The sequence below is a fragment of the Centroberyx affinis genome, unplaced genomic scaffold (genome assembly GCF_046629955.1).
Source record: "Centroberyx affinis isolate AG114_WGS23_722 - 3 ecotype Tasmania unplaced genomic scaffold, CSIRO-AGI_Caff_v1 ptg000423l_1, whole genome shotgun sequence".
NCBI lineage: Eukaryota > Metazoa > Chordata > Actinopteri > Beryciformes > Berycidae > Centroberyx > Centroberyx affinis.
In genome coordinates, this window is record NW_027279088.1 from 150,252 (window position 1) to 168,015 (window position 17,764).

At 46.5% G+C, this 17,764-nt stretch overlaps 1 protein-coding gene across 1 annotated transcript in view; it reads left to right on the forward strand.

The window, feature by feature from the left end:
- Positions 1 to 17,764, forward strand: part of LOC139641993 (intermembrane lipid transfer protein VPS13B) — a 333,765-nt gene that overhangs the window by 134,133 nt on the left and 181,868 nt on the right. The window contains exon 21 of the mRNA XM_071516677.1: positions 6,515 to 6,648. Within this exon, the coding sequence (XP_071372778.1) occupies positions 6,515 to 6,648 (134 nt within the window). The remainder of the gene's footprint in view (positions 1 to 6,514; positions 6,649 to 17,764) is intronic.

Genomic DNA, 17,764 nt, shown 5'->3' on the forward strand with positions numbered 1-17,764 from the left:
ACCAGAAAGAGAGAGACGGTGACAGTGTCATTGTTCATACTGTTAATCTGCAAGGTAGGAGACAATTTCTGGTGGTGGTCAGGGTTCAGGGGCTCAGACGAGCTTTCCCGGACTGTTGGCTTTTCTATGATCTCAACCACAGTGCGTCAGCAAGTTTGGGAACGAGAAAGAAAGAGTGGATTTTATGGTTGAGAGATATATATTCTGGAAAGACATGGAGAAATATATTTTGGAGAAAGAAACGGAAGAGAGAGAAAGTAATATATACATGTATATACACACATGTATAAAAGAAAGAGAGCTGATGAGGGGACTTGAGGCAGAACCACACAGTCATACGTTACCATAATCCCAGCCCAAGTAGCCTGATGGAAGTCAGGCAGGTTTTTATTGGCTGCTGTGTGCTTTTCAGAAGGGGATAATATTTTCATTGTAGAGTTATTTATATAGTTTAATTTTTCTGGTAAAGTCAATAATTTATCAAGGTAATGATGGTTGGAGCGGGGAAAGAAAACAAGAAACAGGAGGAATAATGAGATAGGAGGCCCCCCTCATGAGAATGGCTATAGTCTGTAGGGAGGCTATACTCGCTAGATTAGAGTACGTTTGGCCTGTCCGAACACTGATGAGCCCAGACAAACCTCTCGCTGACTTCCAGCACAGACAGAACAATCTGCAGGGAATAGATTTCCCTTTTCTGCTCTCATGAATGATAAGGGGATTAGGCCTTGTAGATGTTGGCTGCGGTGTTTGAGGTTAAGGTAAGAGGAGCAGAGAGGGAAGTTGGGGTTGAGATGCGGTTCATCACACACAGAGTGGATTAGTGAGCGGGCTGGAGGGGGGGGGGGGGTTCAGATGACAGAGGAACAGGAGTGGATTGGAAACGGATTGGGATGATTTCATTGGGGACGTTTCAGAGGGCCTTGGTGTCACGGCGAGAAGACATGTCTTTTTGTTTTCGTTTTTCATGCGTTGTGTCATGGTCTGGCTGGTAGAAACCTCTTTCTTCTCATCTGTCTTCTTTTCTCCCTTTTCTCTCCTCTCCTCTCCTCTCCTCTCCTCTCCTCTCCTCTCCTCTCCTCTTCTCTCCCCTCCTCTCCTCTCCCATCCCCTCCACTCCCCTCCCCTCCAAAACTGATCAAGGGGAAAATGGGGATGTACCTCACAGTGAAATCTATTTTCCTTAATTTAACCTCAACCAGGGTAATCACATTTAGATGAGTATCTGTTTCCATTGTTCCATGGCCAAGAGGGTTACAAGTGACGTTTATGTGGTCTGATGGCTGTAGTGACGAGAGATAGCGAATATAGTGTGGATTAGATAGTGATGACAAACCATGATGATGAAAGTGATGATGATCGTGATGAGAAATGTTTCTGAAGTGATGAAGGTTTTATGATCCTCTCTTCCTCTCTCCCCTTGCTAGTCTTGATGGAGTCTGTCCCCCCATGCCTCCCCACCACCTTGACTGGTAAGGGGGCTTCCTGCGGTGGCAGCCTCAAATCCACAGGCCTCAGAGCAAAGCAGGAGTAGAAAAGAAGAAAGAGAGAGAGCGATTGTGTGGAGTGTGTATGGATCGAGGGGTGTGTGTAAAGTAATGGTTAAAGACAGAGCAAAACAAAAGTCTGAAAACTACCCAGACACCCCCGCCCCCCTCCCCCGAGCCAGACCAGCCATACCACCACTTTTGTGTGGCGGCTTCAGGAGCGCCGTAACAAATGGAGTCACGTAAATATTTAAATAAACACCGACCTGCATCCAAAACAAATAGGCGTGCGGGTTTATTAAAGAGCCCCATCGCTGCCTCTGCACGCAGCTGTAACAGAATATACAACACTTCAACTCACTGTAAACCACTCGTAATAAGGAACATACCAGAGAGATAGGGGGCTGCATGGGAAATGTCGAGATCCCTCAATGAGGCTGTTTTTATGGTTGAGTTGCTCAACCTCTCGGCAAGGACAGAGGGACACTTTGTGCTGTTGTGGAGTGAAGGCTGTTAAATCTGTTGTGTGGAGTGGAGTGTTGTGATGTTAGCGTTGTGTGACTGCGGGCGCATGCGAGTGAGTTGTTTGTGTGTGTGTGTATCCATGCGCGTGTTTGATCGTGAGTGCGAATCGCACGTTTGTATGATGTGCGATTGACACTCACCACACCGCACCGCCCTCACACATTTTACAACCACATTGCTCTGCTACAGCGGTGTTGTGTCGCACATCATGAAATGAGGCAACACTGATTTGCTTCTCGCCCCAAAGCCATTGTGTGTGTAATGGGGCTCTGTTCTCTGCCTTTTCTCTGATCACTTGACACATACTCGGTCTGTGGGCTTCAAAGACCCGGGGCTTTCACTAGCTGGGAGATGTGACGGTTGGAGCTGTTAAAGAGGATGAATAATCACCATCAGAACACCAGCATGTTTATTGCAGACCGGACTGGCAGCGCTACACACCAGCTGAACGCTGAGAGAAAGAGAGGGAGGGGTCGGAGAGAGTGAGAGCGAAACAGAGGAGGAAACGAGAGGGGAAGGGTGTATGGACAGAGGTTTGGCCTCATATTAGCCTAATGGCCGAACAGAGGGTGAGGAGGAGGACATGGCTGAGATGGCACACGGCAGGGGGAATAACCCGACTCTAAGAGGACTCTCAGGACTTGTTAGGCCCGGGCAGGTTTAAGAGCCTTGGGCGCTCCCGTCATATTTCCTTCATTTGAATTTAGAGCTCTCATGTTCTCCCTGTCTTTCTCATTCTCTGTCCCTGCCTCTCTCTCTCTCTCTCTCTCTCTCACTTGCTCATTCTCTCTCTGTGTCTTTTTGTCTCTTTCTCTGTTCTCTGCTGTAACTGCCTTCGTCCTTAGTTTGACTCCGAAGAACATGCCTACCTTCCTCCCTGCAGAAATGGCAGGCGCCAAGTCACTATAACACGATATGGCAGTTTCATTCCAAATAATGACCCCAGGATTAACAAACAGAGTCCTGGGATGGTATTAAAAACCAAGTGGAGAGCTACATGCGGACTGGCCTTGCATTGGTACTGCTTATACTGTAGTTCAGCACACCTTCTGATCGGCCTAACAGACTCTCTCTGGGGACGGGCTTTCACGTCCTGGCCAAGACCCAAAGTCAAAAAAGACTGAAAAATAGAGGATCACAAACTTCTCTCTTTGGTCTTTATTTCAGGTCAAGGTTAGCCATAAGGTCTTAAGGATTAGGTTCATAATCAGTTTTTTAGATGAAAACTGCAGCGAATACTGGCTTTGAGGCCTGGCCAAAATGTAATAATCCTAGAAAAATGATGGCCCTCATTCTAGAACAATGACTCAGATTACATTTTTTGATGGTATTCAATTTTTTTTTTTTCTTTTTCAAATATATATCTATTTTTTTTTAAAACTTTTTTTATGGTAGTAGTGTAGATTTGAGGTGGGGTAGGTAGTGGAGGCTCAGGGTGGAATAAGCTGAAGTTAATGGTAATAGTTCTACCTGCCCATGTCTCTCCCCACTGGGCCTTATTCAGGATCTGTGCTAAGCCTTCTGCGTGTGTGTGTGTGCGTGTGTGTGTGTGTGTGTGTGTGTGTGTGTGTGTCAGCATACAGTAACACACACACTAAGCTCCTCGAAAGCTCCGTGAAATCATGAAATCATTTACTCAGTTACAGATACACACTCATACACAACAGCACTCGCATGAGCACACATATTCATACTCATGCGTTTAAACTCACAGAGGAATCAGAGTTAGTTTTCTGTGCACACGCACACACACACACACACACACATACAGCCACACTCTCTCTCCTCTCATGATCCAGGGTCCACTCCACCCTCACGCTAACACTCTCGTGGTGCGTAATAGATTGTTGTGGTAAATCGGAGCGACGCGGTGTGAGTGTGTGTGACCAGGACTGATGTTTCCAAAGCTCAGCAGGGCGGTCTCTGTTTACTTTAGGATTTCATCAATGATGATTGGTGAGGGTGTGAGCGCACCATGATGTGTTTTTGGGGTCTGCTTTACCGGAGTGTGTGTTGTCGGGGAATTGTGTGCACGTGGATGTGTGTTTGTGTGCGTTTGTGTATGTGTGCGTTGTTTTTTCCGATGTGGTAAGGCGCAGCAGGAAGTGTGACGGCGCTGTTTGGTTGGGGTTAGGATGTTTTTAGGGGGTATGGGGGGTTATTCAGGGGACTGACGTCAGCACTGAGGCTGTGGTATTGCCAGTGATTACCACCACTGGAGTTAAAATCATACACACCCACACTAACACACACACACACACACACACACACAATCGCAAAAATATCCACACATGCACATGCACAACATTGTGAATCCGCCTCCACACCTATAGACACTGAGGTCTGCCTGAGCGTACACATTCAACTCTCTCTCACACACACACATACACACACACTACTTTGCCGCACCCTTCTTCTTTGCACATACATACATTGATGCCTGACATATGTGAGTACACTCACACACACACACACACACACAGACTACGTTGTGGCACCCAGCTTCACTTAACTACACACAGACAATGATGCTCACGCGCACTCACACACACACTCTACATGCCCAGTCCCTGGGGTGAAGTCTCGCTGGTCTAGACAGCCGGCCCACATGACAGAGAGCAGCAGCCACAGAGCTTTGTCATGTCTATATGGAACCCCTGCAGAGCAGAACAGGAAACAGCTCTCTAATGCAGTGTGACAGGAATACTCTAACACACACACAACCCTCTACAACAAAATGCTATTGACAACCCAATGATATCACAGCGGTTTGTGCAGCACTCTCTGCACATTACTCAATGGAAGACAGTCCATGAAACACAATCTCTCCTGTCAAAGTCAATTTTGCCATCTGTAAGTATGAGGATATTAGTAAAGGAACAAGTATAAGAACATTGGAATTGCTTGTGTACAAGGTTCGCAGAAACAATGCAGCTTAAGAGCGAGAATGAGAGAGAAGACCATCATAAGGTATAGGAAAGTGTGGGTTGTGGGTGTGTAGAAATGTACAAAATGTGTGGTGAAAGTACTATGCATAATACGTAATGATGCAACGCTGATTGTAGGCATCATGACAAATACAATCCATTTCATAGTCTGAGTGTGAGAAAATACTGTAAGAGAGTCCAGACACGATGATCTCGACCTTCAGTCAGCTTCCTTCTACATACACAAACTGTACAGACATACACCTGTGACCTCAGTCCACACACACACACACACATACACACACACACACCCTCCCACCCATAGGTTTTGGGCAGGTTGCCACAGCGACCACAAACCAGGGTTACTAACCATCCTGTACGTCCATTGCCCCGACAACGCACTCCCGTTGCCATGCCAACCCCTTTTGCTGTTTTAGTGATATTTGGGAGCGTGGCGTCTCAGACACGGTGGGGCTGTGACATCAGCGCTATTTCATGACAACTGTGGGATAGAGCTGCTGAGCAACGCAGACCTTTAAATCATGGAATATGTCTTAATGCGTCTTCAGAGAGACACCCCCCTCACCTCTGACGCCCTGATGGCTTTAACATCCACAAACCTCAGGCTAACCTGGTAGAGGGTGTTTCTGTCTCTCTCTCTCTCTCTCTCTCTCTCTCTCTCTCTCTCTCTCTCTCTCTCTCTCTCTCTCTCTCTCTCGCTCTTTCACTCTCTCGCTCTCTCTCTCTCATTTTCTCTCTCTGTCTTTCTGTCTCTCATATTCTGACTCCCTCTTTCTTGCCCTCCTACCTCTCTCCATCCTCTCCTCCCAGTCGTCCATTGACTGAAGGTGTTTGTTAACCTTCAGGGTTCATATGGTCAGTATAATGGTTAATAGGGGGGCTGTTGCTGTGTGATTTGTGTGCTTGGCTGTTGCCATGAGTGTCAGCACAGACAAACAGCCATCGTCTGGACCACAGCAGGCACACCAGGACATGTCATGTCTAGGAGAGTGTGGGTGTGTGTGTGTGTGTGTGTGTGTGTACATTCTCTCTAATCCCATAGTAGCTCCCCGTCTCCTCTCTTCTCTAGGAGACAAGAAACCTGAGTGCAAGCATGACATCACCTCAATGAAGTGTCAATTAAACATCATATAACATGATACTCTACAACAGATGAAAATAACAGTGAATTACGAAGAGAAAGTTAAATAAGGGACACATAGAGGACAGTACGTTTTCTCACGTACAGGATATTGATTTTATGATGTATTTTTTTTTTACATTGTGCTGTAAGCTTTTGCTGATTTTGTCATAAAGTTAAGGGGCTATTTCAGACCAGGACCCAAAGTTCAAGGGGTTCTTACACTTTTTCAGCCTGCGACTCAAATTGAATAAATTCTTCTTTACCCTGGGACATAGACTCATTAAAACATGGCGATACTTGCCACACCCACCAGAAAACGATCCAGAGCCAAATTTTTGGGTTCCGACTCATAGTTTAAGAAAAGCTGTTTTAATACAATCTATGAATCTACTCTAATGTCCTTTCTCTTTTTTACTTCCTCTCTGTCTTAGAATCACGTCCCCTATCCATCCCAATGAAGGTGATGCCTAGCACCACCGCATTGGAGTCATGGACCACTTCAGAGGAGAGAATGAAGGAGCTAATCGCCCACGCCTGGGATGCTGTCAAACGCCTTACTGTACAGGTACTGCACCTTGCTCTCTACCATTATAGTTTACTTGTGGGTATACGCAAGTATACAGGGTACCCATCTCTTTTAATGGGCTTATATTGGATGGCGGGATCATAAAATATCCACCTTCTGGTCCTTTGGTTTTGCTCATCATCCAGTGATCTGCAAGCATTCACTCGTTCTACTCTTAGCTGGGCAGCAGAATGGCCTAGTAGTTAGAGACCGAGGCTCAAGCCCCACGTTGGCAAGCATCCACCCTGCTGAACTATCCTTGAGCAAATTACTGAAATTACCACTAGCTTGAGAAGTGCCACAGGGATCAGTGAAGTGCCACATTATTGTTATATACTTCTTCAAAATCCCTCTCTCTACTCGCCCACATATCTATCTCAATATTGACTCCAAATGTCTTGGTCTCCCAGCATACACCAGTCTTCACCACATTTATCCTTGGGGTCCAAGCGCCGTCATCCCTCCCATCATCCCCTTCTTCCTCTTTCACATAACTTGATAGTTGAGGGCTGTCACACACACTCATGAAGGCTGGGGGTAACACTACGTCACCACAGACCAGCGTCAGTATTTGTCCCTTATATATTGTACAGACCATCAGACTTAATTTCCTCTCCTCTCCTCTCCTCTCCTCTCCTCTCCTCTCCTCTCCTCTCCTCTCCTCTCCTCTCCTCTCCTCTCCTCTCCTCTTCTCTCCTCTCCTCTCCTCTCCTCTCCTCTCCTCTCCTCTGTTACATCAGTTAAGGTCTGAAGTTTGGCCCAGCCCAGCTTAGCGCTCTCTGTGGCAGCAGCCATGTGGCTTCCAGGGACCTCTGTTAGCTGTTAGCCCATTAGCCTGTTTTACATACAGATGCATACGTAGCGTCTCATGTCCCTTTGAGGCTGCCTGACTTTCTGGTTGACTGGCTGGCTGACTGGCTGTTCCTGTCTGTCTGTTTAACTGTCTAACTGGGTAGTTAACTGCTCCCATTGTGTGGCTGCTCTCTGCGTCTTGACTGGACCAGTCAGCAGAGCCCACATCACAACCAGCCCCATCTGAAGTGCATCAGGAAGCGCTGACAAGTCTCTGACAGGGTTCCTCTTGATGCAGGGCCTCAGAGGATGTACATGCACAGGCGTGTGTGTGTGTGTGTGTGTGTGTGTGTGTGTGTGTGTGTGTGTGTGTGTGTGTGTGTGTGTGTGTGTGTATGTCAATGTACATTTGCATATATTTGTGTGTGTCTGGGTGTCTTGGTACGGTATGTGGGCAGACATGTTTGTGTTGATTAATGTGTTACAGTAATGTATGTATGTTGGTCTATAGTGTGGTACATTTACATGCACAGATTCCTTTCTTAACCTGGTTACTCAAATAACCTATTTTTTAGTCGACGATTGTAAATGCTTATACCCTTTTCATGACAATCCTTGTTAAGATGCCTGGCTTACTAATATTAAACAGGTTACTGTGGCACGGAAACTTCTTACTTCTTCCACTTTTGGTTCTCATCATTGGCCTGAACTCAGACTTACATAAGGTACATTTTGATGTCAACTAAAAACATAGCACAGATTACTATTGGGATCATCATTTCTTTTACATGTATTAGAAGTCACCTACTATTGCTCACTCACAGAGGGAATGGGTAGCTGGATGCCCATTTTCATACCTTTTTGGTAGTGGTACTGTTTTGTATGTGGGCGGGACATCACAGGTGGACAGGAACATTGTATTAACTGGTTTATTCATGGAAACAGGGATACTCAATCCCATGGTATTAAAGGTGCATGTAAACAGCTTAACCCAAATAAGACTTTAAATGGAGTATGGCCAATAGCCGGGTTTCTCCATGCATGTAAACGTAACCAATGATGCAGAAGTCCAGCAACCATTCTTAATTCATCTTAATTCTTATTGCTAGGACCACACAAACTGTTGTCACTCAAACTTCAAAGAAAGCATGACGCACGTGAATTGAAATAATGCTCCAGAGGTCTGGTCCCATGTCAGCCCATAGAGTTGTTTACAGTACTTCCACAAAAGTTAACTCAACCCTCTAATAGTTTGCTGAGCCCGTCATTGCCTCCACTTTCCTCTGTCCCCTTCGGCTGTGCGACTGGGACCACACCACGTACTGCAGCAGCAATTAGGAAACGGGCTGTCCTGTTGACATGGGAGTGGAAGCGGACCAAACCGACCGACCCGACAGCTGGTACCCCGGGCCCTGGAGATCCCCAAACTTAAACCACTCCATTTATTTTAGTGTGGTGTAAACAGAATACCTAATGGCTCACACTTCTGCTGCACATGTGCCCAATTTGGCATGCGGGGCTTTCTTTCCGTCGTTTGCGGGGAGAGAGAGAGAGAGAAAGAGAAAGCAAGAGAGTGCGAGAGAGAGAGAGACGGGGAGAAAGTTACAAAAGTATTTATTATTCTACGGCTGCTGAGGCCACTTAAGGCTGAGATGGCTGTTTAAGGAATGGGGACACGTGATCGCTGGTGATTGTGTAAATTGTTTTAAACCTGTAGAGTCCCCAATGCACACCTGATACTCTGTCACTGGAGGGTGACATGCATGTCTTATTATTGATTCACAGGGCAGGGAGGATCATTGTCGAAGTCCTACACAGATGATACACTTTTTCCTCACCCTAACGGAAATAGTTATTAAAATGATGCTAATTCAGGACAGATACAGGACAGGACTTCTACATTGGGGGATAGTTTCTGTTGTCATATATTCCACCAGTGTCAGCAGTTCTTGAAAAGTAGACACCATTGGGAGCAGGAATTTCTCCTCTAATTTTCTATATTTTCATTTTAGGATCATACATTTGCAGCCATTTAAATCATTCAAGGTCTAATGCACTTTGCTGTATCATCCCTTAACTTACCTCAAGAAACAGCGTAACCTCAAGAAATCTGCGTAAGCAGTTCTAACAGCCCACAATCCCGCTGCACTGTGCATTTTATTATGGTGTGACTGTATACTTCAATTTATTTCACGTAATGCCTTACACACATCTCCCACTGAGAGTCTAAAACCAGAATAGCAGCTGGAAAAAGCAGAACATGAACTGTTTCTATTTGTAGCTTTGTGCTCTAAAATGATCCTTTACACCATAGTTGTCTTTTTCGATGACAGGCATAGTTAGCATTGATTCCCAGTGATGGCCCGTCATGCATGGTTAGGGCACAGATTATTATCTGAATCCATGAGTGTCACACTCTATCTGTGGCTGAGTGTCTCAACCAAACCCCAGAAATGATTCTGCGCCATAGCTCCTCCATGACTTCAGACTCACTACATTCCTATCTCTCTCTGTTCCCTTAAGACCCTTTTCTCCCATTACCTCTGTAAGAAAGATAGGCGATTTTCACCCTGTAAATGAATATGGATGAGTGAACATTAATTGCAATCCGTCCAAAGCCATCAGGGAGCTTTCTTTATTTTCTTCAAGAATCTGACAATGATAATGGCAGATGGACGGCTAATGTCGAAACCAGACAAGTAGGCCGGCTCACAGAGAAATGGATCGGTTTACGCTCAGGGCTATGAGAATCGCTGCTTGGGAGGATAGGGGGTCCCACACTCTGCTTAAACAGTAGTTCATCAGTTCAGAGGCTTCTCATGAAAGACAGGCTGAGAGAGAGAAAATCTTGCGAGAGCGAGGAGAAAGAAATGCACAAAGAGTTAAAGAGCCTATGTCTTTCCCACACCATTGCAACAGGCCTGGTGAGGTAATAGCGACATACCATCCAAACTGAGGCTCTCAGGCCCAAGGTGATGCAGTCTCCTGGACCATTACAGACAGCACAGATGATCAGTACTGCGGACACAAAGAGGGAGAGAGAGAGAGTGTTTTTTTCCCTAAAGAGGCAGCTGGTTCCATGGTCATGCAGGGCTGTAATATGTGTAGGTGGTGTTATTTTAGTAGTCACTTCAGGTTAGGGCTGAAGGGCAGTGGTGTAATTGTCACCCTGGCCAGAGTGGCCTGGCACGTCTTGAAATGGCCACTTGCCCTCAGCGTTGGAGTTCTGACCCTCAGCCTTGCTCTCTCCCTCTTGCTCAAACTCATTGCGCTTTGTTGCTCCTTTCAATCTCCTTACCCCTCATGTCCTTCTTTATCCTCTGTCGTTCCCCTTTTCCTCCCTCGTCCTCCTTTTTCCTCCCTTTTACTTCCACCCCTACCCCCCCCCCCCCCCCCCCCCTCCCCGCTCACCCTTACCCCTCTTCATCCTATCATCTCCTCTTCTCCTCCTCCCCGTTCTCCCCGAGGACACCCATGTTCTCTCTGGGCCCTGATAATAATTGCAAGTGAGCAGGACGGTGATTCTATTTCAGGAATTTTGCAATAATTCCTTCTATTTAACACATGAATGTGTTCAGCGCTGGCAGAGGAGCACGTTGCTACCAAAACTGAAATGGGATCCGCTGAAACAGAGAGACCGTTGCCATGGAAAAATGAAGTAACGCTGCTTCCCGCAGCTGCCATGCATTAATGAATAGGATATTTTTTGAGGGAGAAAGAGGAGAAAGAGAAGCGGGGTAGAAAAGGTAAAGAGATGGAAAGGAGAGAGGGGGAGGTTGAGGAAGCGAGGAAGAAGCAGAAAAGAAATGGGGAGAGGCAGAGGGTGAGGGGGGGAGGAAAGAGAGCGAGAGATAGAGAGAAGGATCATGTGTATGTTTGGTGTGGCTCGGAGCGAGCTGGCCAGATGGTTTCCATGAACAGGATCTGACCCCCGGCTGGAGCGCCTGCCTCGTACAGGCACATTACTTCATCCTCTGCCCCCTCCCTCCATCCAACCCCCCATCCTCCCTATCTTTGTCAGATCTCACAATTGTCCAATGATTTGCAATTACAACTTTCATTTTGCGCCACTTAAATCACCATGCTGCCTTGAGAACCGTGGTAATAAATTATCAACAGTTCAAATTGTGTACACCTGACCTTCATGTCCCCTAAATGCCATAGTCAGAGAATAGAGTTGAAATGGATTTTACAGTTTCAAACCACAGTTCCCCTTTAGAGATGCAAAGTTTTATAAACCTCTGAGGGTTGGCATCTCATCTAATTAACATTCATTTAGTACAACTGACCTCAGTGAAAATGAAATGAGTTTTTTTAATTTGGTTCAAGCATTCAAGGTTCAAGGTTGACTTCACGGTTGACGGTTGACGGTTTGGTCAAATGTACTAAAAACAGGACATAGATAATTCAATTGAATAAAACAGATTATATAATAAAATAATCTGCTCTGACCCTTGCATACAAAAGTCACCCACACACTCGCCGACGCACGCCCTCAGAAACCCTATGACACATACACACACACACTCGCACTCAAACACACTGACCCACATCCTATATTTTATCTAGCAAAATGAAAAACTGAAAATATCCCACCCTTTGAAACATTGAGCTATTGCAGATCGGTATGACGGCACACCTAGTTGGACGCTGGTCTGGTGCCGACCAGACAATGTTTTGGGTCAGGCCGCAGCCAACTGTGGTTGAACTGAAGTGTATGTGGTCCAACAGAGCCTCTGTGGCACAAATGGGAAATGACATGCTGTGGTGTTTATGTTAAAGAGCACAGGAAGAGGAATAGGCTTTTATTATAGTTTGCGGTTCCTGGTTGTCTAATGGAAAGCTAAGTGCAGAATGGCTGTGGTGCAAACATAGAGAGAGAGAGGTTAACGCAGAGGGCAGAGCTCGCTCTGTCCCTCCTGTCTGTCACCGAGTCTATGTCAAATATCTCCACACAGAGAGAGGGGGGGAGAAATTGAAGGAAGGAGAGAGAGAAGGAAGAACAGAGAGGAAGAGGGAGGTATTGAGAGAATATGATGGAGAGATAGAGAGAGAGAGCAAGAGGCAGGGTGTGCATTCTCTCCTGATTACATAGAGGTCCTCTCTGGTATCGCCTGATCTAAATCAAGACCCCAAGATGTAACAGTAGACGTGTCATTAGCTGTTTACTGGGTGAGAACACTGTGTGTGTGTGTGTGTGCGTGCGTGCGTGCGTGCGTGCGTGCGTGCGTGCGTGCGTGCGCGCGCGCGCGTGCGTGCGTGTGTGTGTGTGTGTGTGTGTGGCCAAAATCCTGTTCATCATCTGCTGCTGTGGCAACACGCTGATGACCTCATGGCCATCTCAAACACACACACACACACACACACACACACACACACACTGACCCTCTCACTGTGCTGGCCTGGAAAAGTGCTTACCAGGATTCTCTTGTGTCTGTAACCTCTTGAACCCCAGAGGCCTAGAGGCCTGGAACTGATTTTCTTTAGGCTAGAAACACTGACACACTACAAAATTTCTTGACTTAAGTACAAAATTGTCACAGCAGCCACATTTTCAGGATTGGAATGTTCTAAGCAAGTGTCTGAAAAAAAAAAGATGTTTTTCAAATGTTTTCACCCTGATCTTTGAATGTGTTTTGGAAAGCTTGTTTGGAGCTGAATCTGGTTAAAATTTTGGAGTATGCATCCACCCTTGGTCTGGGGACAGAGAAGGAAGCCATGCCAAGCACAGGTCATATCAGATCAACTGAGGTTCAGAACAGCCCAGTTTGGCCTACTTTATCAGTTTATTTCACCAGGACACACCACATAAATCAATAGTACTGCAAATGTGCCAGAGTTAGCCAATAAAACCTCGTTCCATCTGTAGTCCATCACCATCTGACCTACTCCAGCTTGGCCTAGAATCACATCCTGCATAGCATAATCACAGCCACCTCCACTCACACCAACTAGCCCAGTGCAGACTCTAGCCACAGCCCTACTGTAGATTAACCAAGCCAAGCCCAGATCATACACCGACCCAACTTCAGCCCAGCCCACCCAAGCCACAGTCTAGTGCTTGTGGAGGCTTTTTATCTAAGCGCCTTGCAGCACCATGAGTCTAGTATAGACTGACCCTAGCCTTGGACTCAGCCCAGTCCAGTCCTTCTCACCCAGTCTAACCCAGCCCACCCTAACCTCCCCTCGCTCCAGCTCACTCCTTCCCCAACTATCACACCAGCCCAGTCCCAGTCACAACCGCTCACTCCCAGTGCATCCCCAGCCTTAGCTTGGCCTGTCTGCCCCTGGGACCCCATCTGTAGTGGCTCACCAAACTTGGGTGGTGGAGGGGTGATGGTGGGAGAGCGCTCTTGGTGGGGGCGAGCGAGGCAGGCCAGGCCAGCCACACTCCTAAGGCCACTGTTGGATCAATAAACGCAGCGATCAAAGCCGCAATTAACCCACCGCGCTAACACAAACAGCCGGGCCAGCAGAAACAAACAAAGCCTTCATGTCACCTAAAGCGTTTATTTTTGCAGATTTCCACCTCGGCCAGGGAGACCTCCAGCGCTTGTCAGCTTCTGTAAGCAGTGTTAGGAGAGAGGAATGCAGGGCCACAGGGATGGCTGGCTGCCTGGCTCCGCGGCTCTGCCAGGCCACCGGCTTATTGCTTGCGGTGGCATGTGGGTGAGACCTAGCCTATTTGTTGTCAGGAGGGATCACGCTTAAACGCCTGCCTCATCGACATCAGGGAGCAAAGATGCTTTCTGAGGTTGCAGCAGGCACTCAGTGTGTGTACATCCATGCACCGCAACACGCATCTGCACACTGTCTTGCTCAGATAAACGCATTAATCATCCCAATTTGCAGGGAGACACTATTTACGCTATTACACCCACTATTCCAAATGTGTTTTTGGATAGTGCTGAAAACGCAGAGGGATCCGCAGTGGGACGAGGGGCAGAAGGTTAACAGTGGGCGGGGTTTCAGGAGAGGGGGATGAGATTTGGGGGGGGGGGGGGTTGCTCTGTGGACCTTCTGTTCATCCGAGCAGCCGCTCAGGAAAGACACGGTGTCCCGTCCGGTGCAGGCACAGGAAGATTACATTTGGAGAGGTATCAGGTTTTTAAAAACAAAGGGATGTGTTTTCCGTTTGCTGCCGATCCCTCCAGTGAGATTTTTCTGCTCCGGAGTTGCAAATGTTTTCGTCGGGGATGCTGGGAGGGTGTTTCTAATTTCCTCTTCTGTATCTCTGGGCGATTTCCTGTGTGTCGTGGCTCACTCATTGTATGCGTGTTGCGCGTGAGTCTGTGTGGAAGAGAGAGCGTGTGTGGTAGAGAATGTGAGAGAAAAAAAGTGTGGTTGTGTGTGTGTGTGATTCACGTGCTGTGTGGTTCCACAGAGAGGTGATCTTGGCCTACGGGGTTCATGCTGTACTGAGGCCTGTACAGAGCCGGGGCCTCTGAGTTTCTCTTCCCTGCAGCGTAGTGAAAACAATGGGCCAAACAGCGGATCTGACCGCAGCGCCGGAGGGCAAATGTCGGACATGTATTTCACTGCCTGCGTCGACGTTAGATGACTGTGACAGAGATTATATTTAGCGCTGTCACAATTATCTAGTGTTGCAAAGTTTGTCTGTTATCAAAGCTGCGCTGTAGGAAGTGTTTTTAAAGAAGACAAGGCAGCCATTTCTTCATCAGTTTATCAGATTATACAGTCAAAATATCAGAGACCCAGAGGTTTTTCCACCCATGACCCAAATTGAGTAAATCTCGCCCCGTCCTGCAACCCTGGTTCATCAAAACATACTAAGACTATTATTGTCATATGGGGATACACCAGAAATAAGCCAATGACTCATTTTGGGTCACATAGTTTAATGATCACTACTATAAACAGGAGAAATAGGTTCAGCTGGAATTCACACCCCTCCAGATATGATGCGTTATTCACTAATCAGTCAAGCACACCAACCCATTTATACAACTTCTTAAGTACTGAGACTTTACTCTTGTGTTTTTGAATGATTTTATGCAATGATTCCAGGTCTGTCTTCCAGACTAGGCAGCCTGTCTTCCTACCTTCTGTCATTTAATGTCAGAATCATTTAGCCTATAGAAACAATATCTCTAAAAATGACTATACGAGAATAATATACTATCAGTCTAAGTTCCTCTTCGGAGTAGACAGGCTGTCCTCCATCTAACTCGCTAGTCTGTCATTTACTGGCGAGGCCGGGAGGATCCTAAGAGCCTCCTGTGGTTATATTGGCCATTTCCACATGGCCCCAGCCTTTTAAACCCTGAGTGTGTTTGGCCCTGAGCTTCCTCTCTATTAGAACCTGCTCTGCTGGAACCAGATAAACCATCTTCTCTAAGACTCAAGGGAGAAACACTACACAAGACAGATCATACACTCCCGCTGCTGCTCAGAAGGGGAGGAAGTAAGGGACGATTTTTGGGGGTATTAAGACTGAAAGATTTGAAACAGGGTCCACGCACATGTGGCTGGATTCTGAATGCTGTCTGATGGAGCGGGGAGGTGATCAGGAATAAAACTGAGCAGAACTTCTGCTGCAAAAAAAAATGAAACAATCTCCATATTTAGATCTCTGTGATGTGACGCCAGGCGGAGATGAGAAGGAAGAAATAGAGGAAGAAAAAATTTGTTTTCAGGCAACCTACCATTTAATCAGAATACCCTCCAAATGGATATGTTTCAGGCTTTTTTTTTTCTCTTCTGTGTCTTTTCTGGTAGTATTTATTTACTCCAAACAGCATATGCTAGCTTACTGATCCAGAATCCAGATTGAATTAGTGCCTGAATGATTGTAGGAGATCAAAGTGTAAGAAGATCCTTGTTCATTTGGAGGCCCGAGGGGAAGGGATCAAGGACTAAGTCTCAGGATAAGCACTGGTCACCTACTAAATATCCAGGCTGTCACTCAAAACCCACCGGCCCTCTCACTCATTTTAGGCTGTGGGACTTTTTCCTGTACCCTTTGTCTGTCATATATTTAGTCATATATTTAGTATACATATTTAGACTTATATTCATAAAGATTAATCGATTTCAGTAAGCAAGAGCACAGCGACAACACTCTCCTTTTGCAGTACATTACATAGGGCCCAGCCAGTCTCTCAGGACCCTGATGGCTGTGTAGTGTCAGATCTGTGGCCCCTCACCTCTGAACAAGCCCACCGGATACCGCAGAACTTCTCTCTACAGCACAGTACAGTTTATATGACATGGATGCACTGATGAACGGCAGCAAGAGTAAAATACATCAACAGATCTTTCTTGGTTTCTCACTATCCCTACTTCTCTTATTCCTCTCTCCCATTCAATCATTGAGGATCTTTATAAGCGTGCACACACACACACACACACACACGTTGCTTTTTGCCACTGAGCATTTGGGGATTGAGTGCCTTGCTCAAGGGTACCTCAGCACTAGTTGTTGAGGGAGGAGAAAGTGTTACTCATTCGCTTTCCCCACCCAGATTTTGTTTTTCTGGACAGATTCAAACCACCTTTAGGTCACATCCCCGATCCTCTAACCTCTAGCGACACCCATTGTCGGCGCATGGACACATGAAAAAGTGCACACAAATACACATCTCTTTATCACGCAGATGCTTTCTCTCTCTTCCGTCTCTCTATCTCTCTCTCTCATAAACACACACACACACACACATACATGCAGCATTCACTACTGGATGTTCGCTCTGTCTCTGACTCGGTGCCAAACAGCAGTGGCCCTGCTTCTCTGTATGAAACACATTGGAGGGAGTCTTCCAGTCAGTCCAGCCTTGGAAAAGGCGTCCGTGGTGATTTCACCCTCAGGGCAAACATACGAGGAGGCGGAGGAAGGATGCTCAGCCAGCAGCCTTGTGGTACTGAACTAAATCAACACCCAGCAATAGTGGAGGGGAGCCGCCTTATAACTTTCTCCCTCTCTCTCTTATACATCCAGCGGTGTTGTGTAAGGGAGTTCATTGCTGTTGCAGGTGCCATCCTTCAGAGGAAGTGTTAAGCACAGCGCCCATTCTCAGCGAGGATATTAAAAAGAGAAGGGGGTTCTCACAGCACAGCACTTGTTTGATGAAAAAGTAGGGGGAATGTTAATTCAGGTGTCTTGGCTACATGCCAGATTTTTTTTTTTTTCCTTTTTCAAGCTGGAGCAAAATGGGCTTTTATTCTGTAGATGACCGATGACTGTACAATTGCAAGGGGGAATGTGATCTGTGTTATGGTGTGTGTGTGTGAGAGTTTGTGTATGCATGCACACATATGATAGAAACAGACACTAAGGGACTGTGTGTGTGTGTGTGTGTGTGTG